At 51.9% G+C, this 14,268-nt stretch overlaps 1 protein-coding gene across 1 annotated transcript; it reads left to right on the top strand.

Annotated features, from left to right (window-relative positions):
* The first annotated feature begins 1,008 nt into the window (after positions 1 to 1,008).
* On the top strand, positions 1,009 to 2,457 carry LOC100904181 (uncharacterized). Its single transcript, XM_003743057.1, has one exon. The coding sequence runs from the start codon at positions 1,009 to 1,011 to the stop codon at positions 2,455 to 2,457; it is 1,449 nt and encodes a 482-aa protein (XP_003743105.1).
* The last annotated feature ends 11,811 nt before the right edge of the window (positions 2,458 to 14,268 follow it).

The following is a 14,268-nucleotide window of genomic DNA, read 5'->3' as shown; positions in this document are numbered from 1 at the left end:
AACAGCATAAATATGGCCAGAGACGTTTTCGAAGGTTATTCGAGCAAGTAGAAGAGGGGCTGGAACGAATGCGGAGTAACTCGCCGTCGTCTGCTCTGGGCTCTTTTCAAATCTCCGCGCGTCTTGGGGACAGAAGTCTTTCAGTGGCGGAGGTCATGGAATCGTTCTTGAGCAGGTGTTTGCCTCCTGGGGAGAGAGTTCTTCGGAGGCAATGAAGATAAATATGAGTATTCCATGCAGTGGAGGTGAGTTTTTCACTGGGTGGTGCCTGACGTCACATCCGTTCCCTTTTCCGTAACGGTGTTTACACAAGTGTCCTTATAGACGTGGTTCACGTCAAAAACCTTCCGACACTCATCTCGAAGCGAGCAAAATCGAGACTCCCCATCGCGCATCGGCCCTTGTCCCGAGGCCAAAGCAACATATTGGAATGTTGGGTCGACCACCGGGAACGTAATCGAACGTCGAGCGAAATCTGACCACGTGGTTATTCCCGAGGAAATTCTCAAGCGAAAACTCAGCGAGAGCCGACTGACTGAGCTCCTCTGTGTCGAGGACTAAGGCGAACAGATCCGAAAGAGATCTCCGCCGCAGAGATCAGCTGTCCCGAGGTCCGACTTCTGAGCAAGAGCGAGCGCGGTCGGCGATACGTCATGGAACATGTGGAGGGACGATGTGTGCGCGGTCGACGTCGACCGCGGCGTGTTTCTCGCGCTCGACCGCCGTCGCGTCGTCGCTGAGCGGTGGAGCCAGCCCTGTTGAGGGGAGGGAAGGCAGCGCTGTGTCGTTCGTCGTCACTAGAATATCCCTAGCTGTGTCTGTCGGGCTCGTCTGTCCGTCCGCGCGTTCTGAACGTCTAAATGGCTGACATTCTGTTGGCTGGTTGGCTGTTGGCTCGCTTTCCCGCTCACCACATTCAACGACGACGACGACGCAGCTCTTGAGCCAGCTGATGGCAGCTTCGCGGCCATATTGAATGTGATCCACGCGAAAACCAGAACTAACGCAATGGCGTTCCAACCTGTGCTGTACAAAAACGATGATCTCGTCAGGCGGAAGCTCAACCCCGAGCCTCGGGCTCTCAGATGGACCCTCCGGCAGGAATGCATCGAACAAGTGAAACTCAATCTACTGCTGTGGGCCAGGACCGAAGGCCGAAGCGAACCTCCACCGTACCAACTCAACGTGTGTCCATCGACTCTCCTCCAAGAAGTTCTCCACTCGGTCCTCAACGACGAGAGCAGCTCCGAACCGCTGAAACGCGTAGCCGAGCAACTGCTCGCGAATGATCTCGAAGAGTTCGACTTCCGGTGCATCGACGATTTGACATATTGTGAGATCGGGGCGATTTTCGAATTGGTAAAGGCGCACGGTGTGAACTTCAAACGACTACGACTAGTCGGCAGCTGGATACACCATCCCGAAGCGCCGTCGATGATCCGACAAATCGTCAAGAGCTGCCCCAACCTGGAGCAGTGCGCTCTCCAGGAAGCCTATCACGAGGATCTGGTGTGCGTTGCGCGACACTGCGCAAAACTCCGCCAATTGGAAATTCTCCATCCGTCGATAACCTGCGGGGACGTTGCCAAGGTTCAGGCTCTAGCCCGGAGGGAAAAATTCGCCATGAGAAAAACGCTCAAGCGCCTCTCGGTACCGTCGTCGCTGAGCGGAAGTGCTCTCCTGATGTTGTTGGAGATTTTTCCTGAGGTCGACGACGTAACCTGCATCGACCTCGAAGGGCTCATGCAGGCCATGGCCGAGTCCGAGCCCTCGGCGGTTGCCCGATGTGCCAAAATTCGATCGCTCCGAGTCAACAAAGTGATGGGATGGAACAGCATGGAGAACTTAGTGCTGACTTTCCCCAGACTCCAGAGTATCTCGCTCATAACTCAAGAGATCATGAACTTGCAACAACTTTCGAATTTGCCTCACTTGACCTGCTTGCGGCTCGAGAACAGTCATGTGATCCCCTCGTCGTACACCGACGATATCTTACCTCTGCTGGGGGCCATCGGTCCAAACCTCAAGCATCTCAGTCTCGTTCATTTCGACGTGATCGAACTGCCGAAAACGCATTCCTTCTGCCCGAATCTGGTCTCCCTGGATCTCCAGCATTTCACGTTATTGGGCTGTAACTCCGACCCGATACATCGGCTTCAATACGGGAGAGAGAAACCCTTTGCCGGACTGCGCTTCCTCACAATGCGGCCTCGACAGGGAAAGTTCATATCTCAAGAAGCTTGCCACATGCTCCTGAAACACTGCAGAGGTCTCCGGAGCGTCGAACTGCACGAAGCCTACGGCATGACTGACGCCCTGGCCAGTATTCTCTCCGATCACAATGGATTTTCGGAGTTGCAACGAATCCGACTTCGTGGAGGACACTGCCTAAGCCGGAACGGAGTTGAAACCCTTCTGCGCAGATCCACAGAGCTCCGTTACTGCCACATACCTTAAAAAGATCGGAGAGCTGGAGTTCAAGCTGTGGGAGAGCGGATTTTGCCATTGAGAAGGAAAAGAATTATTTCCATACGAAACCACGCACCCGCCTCCTTGCACATCCTCACGAACACTGAAAAAAATATCTTTCCCTTGCTTCAAAAACTCCCCTCACATCAGAAAACATTCTTTGGAGTGGCCAAATGTTCATATCTGAAGACTCACACACACACACACATACATTGTCAGGCGCAAAGATTCGAAAAGACTTTGACCAATCAACGAGTCGACAGCCCAACAGACAAATTCTAGGTAGTGGTGCAATAAAGGATATTTTGTTGTGTTGCCATGTTTCTTAACTCGGACACCGCAGTTCGGACCCGAGGAGCGCTCTCTCATACCGCTTCCGGCGGAACACGATCTCGATTCGAAGGTTTCGGATGTCGCGTTCCAGTGGAAAAATTCCTCCAGGACCGTATCTGAGCTTTCGGAAAGGTCGCCGACTCGGAAAGCATCTTCCGAATCGCGAGGGAGCGAATACTCTCCAGACGGGATTATCTCGACTCGCTCGCTTCCTAAGGCTGTCAGATGAGCGGTGGAGCAGTACTCGATTGTCTATTGTGCCACTAATTGGAAACGCTCGAGTTTCGATGTTCTCGTCTGTTGCTAGGTGCCGTTTGAGTTTATCGTGCACCGCTCGCTTATCAGGAGCGCAATGAGCTTCACGGCAAAGAGACTGACCCTTGAAGTGGACTAAGATATCTTTGATAGACCGTGGAACAGTCCAATGTTCAGCTCTTGTCATGAATGACACACTGGCTGTCTAGGTCGTCATCGGCCGCCACAAAGGAACTGCCCTCCGGAGACACGCTCACTGAGAAGCGCTTTCGGTCGAATCGCGGTTGGCCGCGAATATTATCGGAATTCCGATGCACTGATTAAGAGTGAATCGGAATCCCGGGCCGAGCGTTCGAAAACAGTATTGGAGCATCTGCGGAACGCGACGTCGGAATTTTGTTGATTTTCGGGACTCGGATCCATTCCAATCCATCGAGCATAGCGTGCAAATCGGTGGAGATCGACGCATCTGTTCGGGGATTCTCTTTCCGGGCGAGAATCCGAAACGTGTTGGTTCTTAGCATCATACCAGCACCGATTCCCGCCAGTGGCCTTCCCTGGGATGAGATCGACGGGTCGGAACTCGAAGAGTGGAGTTCACGCAAAAGTAATTCACGCGGGGGAGTTTACGCAGTGAAGTTCATGGAAAACGATCCCCGAAGATGCGACAGACACGCTGAGCACTCAATTCTCCGTCGGGCGCCACCGACCGCCATAAACGTCCACAGGACGTTGACAGCGACCTAATCGGGCGCGTTAACACGAATTGAAGTAGGTACCATGAACTTCTGACGCGTGCCGATTATGAGATGCAAGCCGATATCTATCGGAAGGAACAGTAAGAATTCATTCTGAAGTGACGGATGAGTGAGCCGCAATCGATGGATATCACTTCACTAGCTCAGATTCGACGCATGATTGCAAACGAATGGCGGGGGACACATGCTGTTGCGCTGATTTGCAGCTCTCGCCTGTTCATTCGTAATTAATCGGAAACGTTACCTCCGATGCGTTGAGGACTCGACTCTCAACGATGCTCCCGCGGGAAAATATGGACACCGGATCACGCTTCGCGACGGTAGGCCGATCCAGAACTCGGTTCGCTCTCGTAGACGCGATGAATTCCGTCAAAAGCGGAACGTTGGTGAATGAGGACTTGTTTGTTTGCTGATCGGCATAGAAGTTTCGAGCTAGCTCTCGAGCTCACGCGTCGCGATGAAAAGATTTCAGAATTTCTGAGTGAAGTTCGTCGTCGACCACATCAACAACAACAACTACTAGAAGCGCCTAAGCTGGCGCGAACAAACTCATCAGCAGCTGAGCTTGGCGCGAAATAGTTCCTTCACAAACTAGCGTGATCCTTGCTTGCTAGGCTCGAGCTAGTGTGATGTTCCGTATCGCGTCGAATCTCGCGCCTGTTCACATGAAAAGTTTCATCGTGAACGTTCGAGAGGTTTGCCCCACGCCACCGCCTGCCATCACCGAATTCAGAGATTGAGACCGAATCACCAAATCAGTTTCGAAAGACAACGGCCGCTGGAGCTTTTGTTTTTATTGTTTTTCGCTACACGGAGTGCACGGCCAGGCGCACTCTGGACTCTCGCCGTCGCAAAAATGATTAATGATTCACTAACCAGTGGGGAACGCGTGAACTTCGTTCCGCGGACAACGGACAGGCGCACGCTTCAACCGATGCCTCGTATCGCATGGACAAGGTTTTAAAAAAATCGCCGTGCCTCTCATGAAGGACGACTCACGGGCTCCTGACCGTCCATGGTTCTGTCCATTCATTCATTCATCATCGAGCAAAAACTTCGAGCGAGTAGGTACTTGTTCCAATTTGGCTCAATTCCTGTACGCCGTGCTCTCCGCACGCCGACCGCCGCAACTCTGCGTCCTAACTTGCTCCAGAGTTTAATTCCGCTAGTCCGTCGACGCGACGTGAAGAACGGTCGAAATTCTCCTTATGCGAATGAATTCTTGAATTTATCCATCCGCGTATCCAGGTACCAGAGTCTGGTTGAACGAACCCCTGCTCAAAAGCTCACCGGGTGATTCCCGCATTCCATCTGATGTCACCGTAGCGATCGGTCATGTTGCTCTCTATCGATAAGTGCTCAGCGGCAGCCGATCGGAGAAAGCGAAAATCACTCGGGTCGCACCGTGAGCGATTGGAATTGAATAACACGCGTCGCAAGGTTGTCCTCGGCCGACTGACTGAGTCATTGGCTGACGTCAATTGAACGAGTCTGGCGCGTCGTAGTAATTCGATCACGCCGACTCTCGCACGGTGTGTTTATTTGACATGAAAATTCTCTTGTCTGCCAACTTTCGTTTATCCGAGGAGCCAGCTCCCGAAGGTCGCGTTATGAAGTGCTCCGCGCGCGAGATTTCTCACAACGGAACGAAAACCGGAATTGCTCTCAGTTCACGTCACGAGACGATCCGCGCGGATATCGCGGGAAAAAATCAAGATCCTTTCGACTGGGAAGCCGGTCGGAGAAGATGGTCTCGATATCGTCGCCTCCTCCCCCGATCTTCCGGGGAATCGCATCTGTTTGTCGGTCAAAGTCGGAGGCTCGAGCCAGGACACTGGCTACGGCGATCCTCTGAACCGTGATTATATGAATAAAGGGATTCTGAATTTCTCACGGGATAGGACGACCATTGACAAGTCTCCATAAGGAAATACTTAGAATTTACGTCTTATAGAAGCCCGCTTCGGGAATCCACGTGTCCGCGAGGGCTCTCAATTCCACAAATCGATCGTGGAGAGAAAATGAGCGGAATCAGGAAACCTTTCCGAGTCCAGAGAAGCAGTCAGCTGCCGGGAGATCCACAGAGGGCCAGAGACCGATATTTCGAGCCGATTCGAGAGCGGAAGGCTCATAGGCATATATGTACTCTGATGAAATCGCACCTCTTCATGGGTCCCCTCAATCAGACCGGCATTGTATGTATATGCCGGACTCGACCGGTTCCAAATCAAGTCCAGAACGTCCTTGATGGCTGTTCAGTATACCCTTCCGCCATCTGTGCTCTTGACGTTGATCCAATTGGTGTAGTGCCGTAGGGTTCTCGCTCGGCTTCAGCTCATGGCTAACAAAAATCCCATTAAGCTAAGAATAAGGAGATAGGAGCAGAGAGAGCGAGTTCACGTCTATCGCTCGGGCTTTTAACCAAGTTAGTCGTCGTCTTCTTCTTTCTCCCCTCATCCTCCTCCGATTCTTTTGTATGCGTATGCAAGGTTTTATTCTTCCGATGCCATATCCATAGCCTTAAGCGATGCAGGTGACTCTTGCGCGGAACACCTCCTCCATCGAGTTCCCCCTCCCAAGCCCCATCTCCACCTGGATTAAAACACCTCGGAGAATCGTTCTTTATTGAATTCCGCATGAATTATGCTACGCTCCTACGCCCTCAGCTCACCTCTGTGTTCGCCCGAGTGGATGGGTAGTGTAACTGCTTTCCTCCGCGTCGCCATATTCCTAGGTCTGGACGACAAGTGTATCGTTGAATGAAGCCCGGAACTAATCGTATTTTTTCGGCATTTCACTCAAGGGGGATTACCTTTTCTTGAGGCGCGGGCCTTCTTCTGAACGCCCCAGTCTCTACATGTCCCCATCCCTGCTCTCCCGCGGCTCTGTTGTGGATCCTTGAGCCGTTCCCCTGTTTTCGCTCTTTGTGACTCACAGAATGTGTTTTTTTTTCTACGAGACCAGAACTTGAGCCCCCGGGATCGTCTTCGTAGGTGAGTTGGCATCAGAATCCCGTCTCGGATATTACCGCGGAGCCTCGCGAAGCTACCAAAAGACGACAATACGCTCGACAAGCTAAGTGGATCTTCCTCGCGATGAATCTCCAGGTACGCTCAAAACAGACAATCCACGAAGCTGTTCACCTTGGACCTAGAAAACGACATTGGAATCTGGCCCAGATCACTGGCTTCGCCGAATGAGCGTACCCTTGTGTAATCGTATTTTTTTCCTCTTGGCTGAGATAACAGCTGACACGTTTGACACTCGCCTCCTCTCGACCAGGGAAATCGGAAATGACAAGGATCACCATCAAATACCTGAATACATTTGAAATGCAATCATGAACCAATCAGCATACGAAATGCTGGGGTACCGTTGCGTCAGAAGTAACCAAATCTTTTCCGAGTGAATGAGAGCTGAATCTTGGAGCGATCGGCGACGCTGTCGCTTTTGTTGACGTAGACTTCGGGGATGATCGTTGGACCATAGATAATGAATTGATATGGGAGGCGTAAAAAGGGTGATTTCCACAGGGATCAAAGGTGTTCGAGACGCAACGTGAGCCGTGCCAAGACGCCGACGGAAGGCGGACAGAGCTCAAAGCTTGCTGGGAGACGCGCTCGAGACAACCGAGAGCGGGATTTATCCCCTCGATCGTATAAGAATTCGTCCCGCCACGATGAGAGACGTTGCTGAGTGCTCCATACGCATCGATAGGTGCAATGATCGAAACCCTGCGGACAAGCAGACCACACCGGGCGTCGGTTCGGCGCGAAAATACAAGAGCAACTAGCCAGGCTCGGAAAGAACGGAACCTTTATGGCTGTTAAAAGAGGGGTTGTGCTTTTCCGATGCCCGGCACGTTCCGGCCTTGAGGGATAGCCTCGACGGGTGGATAGCGGTCGGACTCGATAGCTAAGGATCGGAATTCCGACAAGATCTGTTCCGGGGCCAGATCGGCGCTCCACATCAGGCTGGAGCACTTCCTCGGAAGGGAACGACTCCCAGCGATGCGATCGAGGCGCAGAATTCAACTCCTGGAGGTTCTGCGGCCGTCTAAGACGAGTGAGTCTCAAAAATCTTAGACACTCGTGGCACGAACGAGAAAAACAACATTTTTCCCGGGAATACCCGCGGAGCAGATAGTATGGGACCGAATCAGCAAAGAAAACCATCTGGGAGGGTAGAGTTGTTCGTCTCCACGGAAAACCAAAATCAGAAGTTGGCTTAAGTGACAGAACTCTGATCGCTCGCTCTTTTTGAACCCTCCGGTGTTCAACAACGGGGCACACCCGTGCAGATCGGCACTGGCTTCGTTTCAAGTGTCTTGTGTCTTCATTAGAGAGTGCATCAACACATCTACTGGGAATTGTTGGCTTGGAGTTGCCGAGCCGATGTCTGCGCTTCGTCTGTTCTTGCGCTCGTACTTGTACTGCGGCTGGTCCTAGTAAGCCGTGGTCGTGGTGGAGACGACCGACCGACGATGGCAGCAGAGGTGGTCGTGGTGGTGTGCACGCCGGAGGCCATGTCTGGCTTTTGGGGTGTTCGAGCAGGCAATCTGTATAACTTAGTTTCGTTCTATCACACCTACTGACTAGCTTTGCTACCCACTGCAAACTCGGTCCCGGGATTCGTTTAGGCAAATACAAACAAGATCGACTGCGAGCATCTCATGCCTCCTCACTTTTCCAAGCCGTATACTCCTCGTTTATTTGCTACCAATAATTTAGATCCTCGCCGATTTCCACCCCTGTAACGAGCTACCGACTGCCAGCATGCTATCGGTCTAATTCACACACGTTTACATAAATATATGTGAGATAATGCTCTTCGCTTGACCCCGGACGTCCCATCACCATGGCCAGCAAGTCCCTGATACCTACGCACAAAGACTCGAATCCTGAATTGGATTAACCTGTTAGCGAGCCTGCTTGAACTCTACGAATGCCATGCATGTTCCGAATGATTCTCCTGGTATTGATCGTAGGGCCGGAGCGAGACGGAGACTCGCGACCCATATTCGCAGTTTTGCGACAACGAAGTTGCAAAAAGTTTGATGGGGTTGCGGCGTGCGAGATAGGGGGGGGGAGGGTACATGGACCGTCGATCGCACAAGGCCGTTAAAGCTCAATCAACGACGGGAAGGAAAAACGCTTCAGTGCCTGTTTGCAAAGCGTCCATAAACACCGCGTTTTATGGCTAAGTAAGTGAGCCTCGAAAATTTTCAAAAGTGTATATGTGTGTACGAACAGGATCGTTTGTTGCTTGAGCGGTTCCCTAGAACGTTTGGCGGCGTCCCCCGTTTCCTCCGGTGTCAAACTCGGGTCTCAGATTCTGACAAACCAAGCGAGCGATTTCTCCCGACGACCTACAGTCGCTGAAACTAAGGACAGCAGACGAGCGGGCGGCGCATCACAAGCTACACAGTAGAAAGTAGGTAGGTAGTCAAGGGTTCACCTAGCTCGAGTCCGCTCGCGATCAACTGTCGCCACCAGACAGACTTTCAACCCAATGCAGGTATATGTAGAGGTTCTGATGTCTCGACATAGTCGACCGAAGCGACTGGATTGAATTCGCCCGTTTTGAGGAACGTCCAACACGAGTTGGGGGCGCAACAGCAGCAGAAACTAAAGCGGCTGCCGCAGCCAAGCAGCGAGAAAAGCAACGTACAACTGTCAACATAGATCCCAGCACTGTTCGTCGACTCCCAGGTGGTTTGGAGACGAAAGTCTGCGTGCCGGAGATATGAGTTATAGCTGAAGGCAACGCGAAACGCCAGCGCAAACGTTAGACTACGAAGACTCGAGCGCGCGAATGGGGGGCAATCGAGAACTGCGGCGAACGGCTAGGGGGCGCGGATGAGAAGTCAAACTAAGTTTGAACGCGCCTACTCGCTCGTTTGCTCGCTCGCCCGCCGGTCCGCTTGCCGCGGCAAGCAAGAGAACAAGTGAGTTGAGCTACAATCAGCTAAAAGGCTTGCTCCTTGATCCACGACAATCCATCTCTATAACCAATTCCCAGGGAAGCCGTTTGCTTCGATGTATAATTGTTCTCCATTAGTTCGTTTGTGTGTGCAATCTGCAAATGCATTTAAGATGTTACATATGGTATGCCGCTCCGGGCGGCGGGAGAGGGAACGATTCAACGGAGGACGAGCCGGGGCGCCGATGTCCTTGTGACTCAGTCGGCGCGAAGGACCTGGAGAGTCTTCCCCATACCTGCACGCGCCTAAGAACATCTTGCAATCTATGCACGACCCATTTGACTTACTCCGAGTCGACAGTCAGGTCGAAGTTCTGCGGAACGGGACCATTTTTTTTCATCGCAGCAGTCGAAACCATTCATCTAGAGCGAGGACGGGCCTACGGGAATAGAACGACGCTCTCACAATAACGAGCGTCAAAGAAGAATATGCTCTACTATTCACGATAGGTACATATGTTTATGGCTTCCGACAGAAGTGGAGAGACAGACACACACACGAGGGTAAAATTTTCACAGAACATTACTCTGCATACTTTGCAAGGTTGTGCGGTCGATGAGTGCGACCCTACAGACTCTGAAACCCTAGGTGGAACCATTATTCGAAGAGATAGGATATGGGGCCCGAAAGATGATTCCACCGAACGAGGGAAGCTCGAAACTAGAACGAGGAAGCAGAGGAGAAGTCTCCCGGTCTACTTGCTCGACCTCGAATCGCCCCGCAAGATATGAGTAACAGAATGAAACTTCCCCCCTCGGCTCCAGTCGCAGGTGGATCGCATTCCCCGGTCGCGAGAATGACTTTAGTTCTGGTATTTGTGAGTTTTGTGCCGCGTCGGCCGGGCTCGATCCGGGAAGCAAAAGAATCCCGGAGCAATTGGAGTCTGTGTCATGCATCGACACCGCGGATCCAGGAGTGAAGGATTACTCGGAATAATAGATACATACATGAAGGAACGTTATAAAGTGCGCAGTCCCCTGTGGCATTCATACCTTTGCATAGTGGCTGCTAGGGACTCAACTAATTGTTTCATGAGTCACCAGCGCCTCACTCTCCTCGCTGAGCTCGTGCACTGACTCGGCTTCTCGTCCGTCCGCTCGTTCGCTCGTCCGTCCGTCCGTCTGTGTGCCCGACCTCCGATGTGCTCCCTGCTAGCATGGTCGGTTGCCACATCACAAGATGGATCTCGTCAAAAATTTTCCACAATGGAGTATGTCGAGCGCATTTATTCACTCGAGTCGAAGTTTCACGAACAGCGTACGAGCTGTACCGTATCGGCATGCACACACTCTTCCGCTCGTCATCCGCGCCTCTGTGGGAGATCTTGCGCAGGGTAGGTGGCGGTCTCGGTCAGACACCTCGTCGACTCTCGGGGAGCCGACACTGTACCCACCAGGTGTACCGAACCGATTGAGCGGAAATCTTCGCCTCGAGCTGTTTGCTTTGTTTTCCTAAATGATGGAGTCACCTCGAACTCTCGATGATGATGATGCTGTCACGGGTGCGGATGGAAGAGCCGATTCGTAGGAAAAATAGGACCTGTGGTTGTTTTATTGCTCGAATTCGAGTCAGGTGCTTCCCACCACTCTGGGTGAAGAGACTCGCGCGTCAATGAGTCTCAAGTCCGTTGCTCCGTTTGGCACCTACCGAGAGATTCAAATTAGTAACACGATGACCTCGAACACGATGAAGGTTTGGTAGGAACGGAGAACCTCGAAAATTCTGAGCTCGGGAAATGAGGGCGAACTCCAGACATGTTTTCAGACTGCCGAGAGATTATGGCGTCCAATCAGCGCACTCGATGCGCTTCCCGGTCGGAGGAAGCGAAGGCTAGGACGTTGGGAGTAGGGATCCTCGTTCCTGTATGTCGGTCGGGGACAGACCGGGGCAAGACTTCAGCCCGACGGTCGCGTGAAGACGTCGAAGCGAGTCGTTCCCGAGCGAGGCGGCTCTTCAAATGCGCGTAGTAGAACTCGATGAGCGGAATCGATGTCTGGGTGGACTCTCGGCGGGATCCGACGCATTTCGACTAATCAAGACGAATCGTTCCAGAATTCCGCTCGAAATCGACTCGAATGATTCATGCCCATCTCGGAAAACTTGAACCGACGAGTGTCATGGAAGATTGTCGAAATCGATCCCGACTGAACTCTCTGTGAATACGTAGCTCCTGTTTAATGCGTTGATTGCTGTCTGAGAACGACAACTCAGTCTCAAATCTCCCCTCGGTTTCCCCGGGAATAATTTCTTCTCCATTCACTTTCCTTACTTTCACGTTGGCAAGCTTTCTCGATTGGCTAATAACGTCTTTTGGCAGAATGTCGTGAGGACAAAGAGATCGCTTGGCTACGGCCGACACACTTGGATTCTTTTCGAGCTCTCGTTCCACCGCTGGGAGAGTTCCAAAGCGACAACGAGACGAATCGATAGGATTAGCCGCTGAAAATCTGGCCGAGTTTCGAATACCGCGCAGCCGACACCGAGATTGGCGCTTGAATCCAATTTCACGCAGAGACGGAAAATGCTGACCGTCGGCATAGCGGTGATGTATGATTTTCCTGGGTGTAGATGAGGTTCGCCTACAGACTTATTCCAGGAATCACCCCTTTTCGGAGAGACGTGTACTGTGAATGACTCTATCTCAACACCTTTCGAGTCATCGTCGGGCTCCCATTCCTTATGAGAAATTAATCGCAAACAGATTCGGAACTCGGCGCGTGTTCCAATCCAAGGGACGTGAGCTGATTCCGCGGCGCTCAAGGGGCCCGTTTGTCGTACAATGATCGAAGTCAGCAGCCGGCGACTATGCCGAGAGTTGGGTTGGATCCTCCTCAGGTGCGGCTTCGGATTCGCTCATATGGGTCTCGAAACTTCTTCCTCGTCGTATCGATGGAGATTCCTCTCCGCGCAACAGGTCCTCCAGCCGGTTGACAATCACTTATCCTCAATCTTCTCTTTAATAATAATTGTTTCCGATGTCGGCAATTGCCCACCGATCCGCCGGCTTGCTCGGATCTGACTTATTTGGAAAAGAACGTACTGGATTCCGGGTCCGACCAGTTTGCATGAACTCGCTGCATATCGAGCGATCGCCGATTTGGTCTTCGCCACGTCGAACTGCTGTCCGGATCCTCAGAATTGACCAATGTTATCTGTTCATCGCTGTCACTTCATATTCCGCATGGGGAATGTCATTTGGGAGGATCAACTCGGAGTTGCTTCTGGTTTCCCGCATGGAATTTATTCCACTAGCTCCGAGGCTAGCATTAAAAAAATTCTGTAGATTTCTGTCGCAGCCACGAGCTCGAAGTAGAAGTATGGGCGAGTCGCGAGCTAAGTAGAACGTTTTCCTGTGACATGGCGCGTCATCCGGAGTATCATTAAAGCGAAGAAGGCGAAAGTATATATTATTGATTGAAGCTGACAGTGTAGGATCCCCCATTCCGGAGTCACACATGGAAGAATGAACTTTCATGATGGGTCATCGAGGGAGCTCAAGCCACAATGCCTTCCGGAAAAGTTTCCTCATCAGAGGCACCGCGGCAATCATTTTAACACTAGTTGTAGCGCCTCTCGATCGTAAGAAGCTCTCACTACAAGTTCAGGATGTGTCGAATCAGATAAACGTAGGAAAATGTATGGTACGGAGGGATGGTGAACTGCATCGTTCGGATCGCCAAGGAGCTAGGAGTTTCCTTTTTCTGGCAGGGAGATATGGCTTACTTCATCCGAGATTTCCCCACACAGGGGCTTTCGTTCGCCTCCAAAGCTCGTCATCAAGAAATGTTTCTCGCCGGAGTCGATGAGAACAAGCGGTTCTGGACGGAGTTTAATGACGAGTTTTCCGAAATCCGATTTGAGCGAGAAGTTTGAGGTATCGTCGAATACCCCATGACCTCTCCCAGGCATCCCGATGTCTTCCGATTAGCCGGAATGAGCTCGCGAGGAATTTTCGCGTTTTAAATCGGGTTTCCAGTCTTCGGAACGATAAAAAACGTAGGTAATCTATGTCGACGAATACTTTTCGAGCTGGTTGGCCGCAGAAGCGGGGGCGGTGGCTACGTCGTGTGTCTGTGGGCCTGGACTTCGAGAAGCCGTCTGGGTACCACCGTCGGCGTCGACACAATGGGCATGGAACGAGAATTCGGAGGGCTCGGAGATTGTTCAGCGAAAATCTATAGTACCGACGGCGTCATCGGACTCTACCGAGGCTTCAACGTGTCTCTCGAGGTGGTCTTAATCTACCTGCCGCTTCTTTCGGCACGATGCAGTCAGGTCCCAAGTCGGACGAACTAATTTGTTGGGGAAACGTCGATTGTTGGAAGAAGATCGCAGCCAAAAAAAGCGGCAACCGCATTCTTCGAAGGCGCTTTCTAGAACCGGGTTAGAGGAGTCGGATCATTGCTCCTTCTAGTTTTCTATGATGAATCAGCGAAACCGGAGCTACACATGACGATCATTACAAATCTG

The sequence above is a fragment of the Galendromus occidentalis genome, unplaced genomic scaffold (genome assembly GCF_000255335.2).
Source record: "Galendromus occidentalis unplaced genomic scaffold, Mocc_1.1 scf7180000077438, whole genome shotgun sequence".
Classification (NCBI taxonomy): domain Eukaryota; kingdom Metazoa; phylum Arthropoda; class Arachnida; order Mesostigmata; family Phytoseiidae; genus Galendromus; species Galendromus occidentalis.
Note: the sequence above shows the minus strand (reverse complement) of the source record. Positions and strands in the feature narration are given on the sequence as shown.

Excerpts from the sequence above, each read along its gene's own strand:
- LOC100904181 (XM_003743057.1), top strand. The coding sequence starts at position 1,009 with ATGGCGTTCCAACCTGTGCTGTACAAAAACGATGATCTCGTCAGGCGG.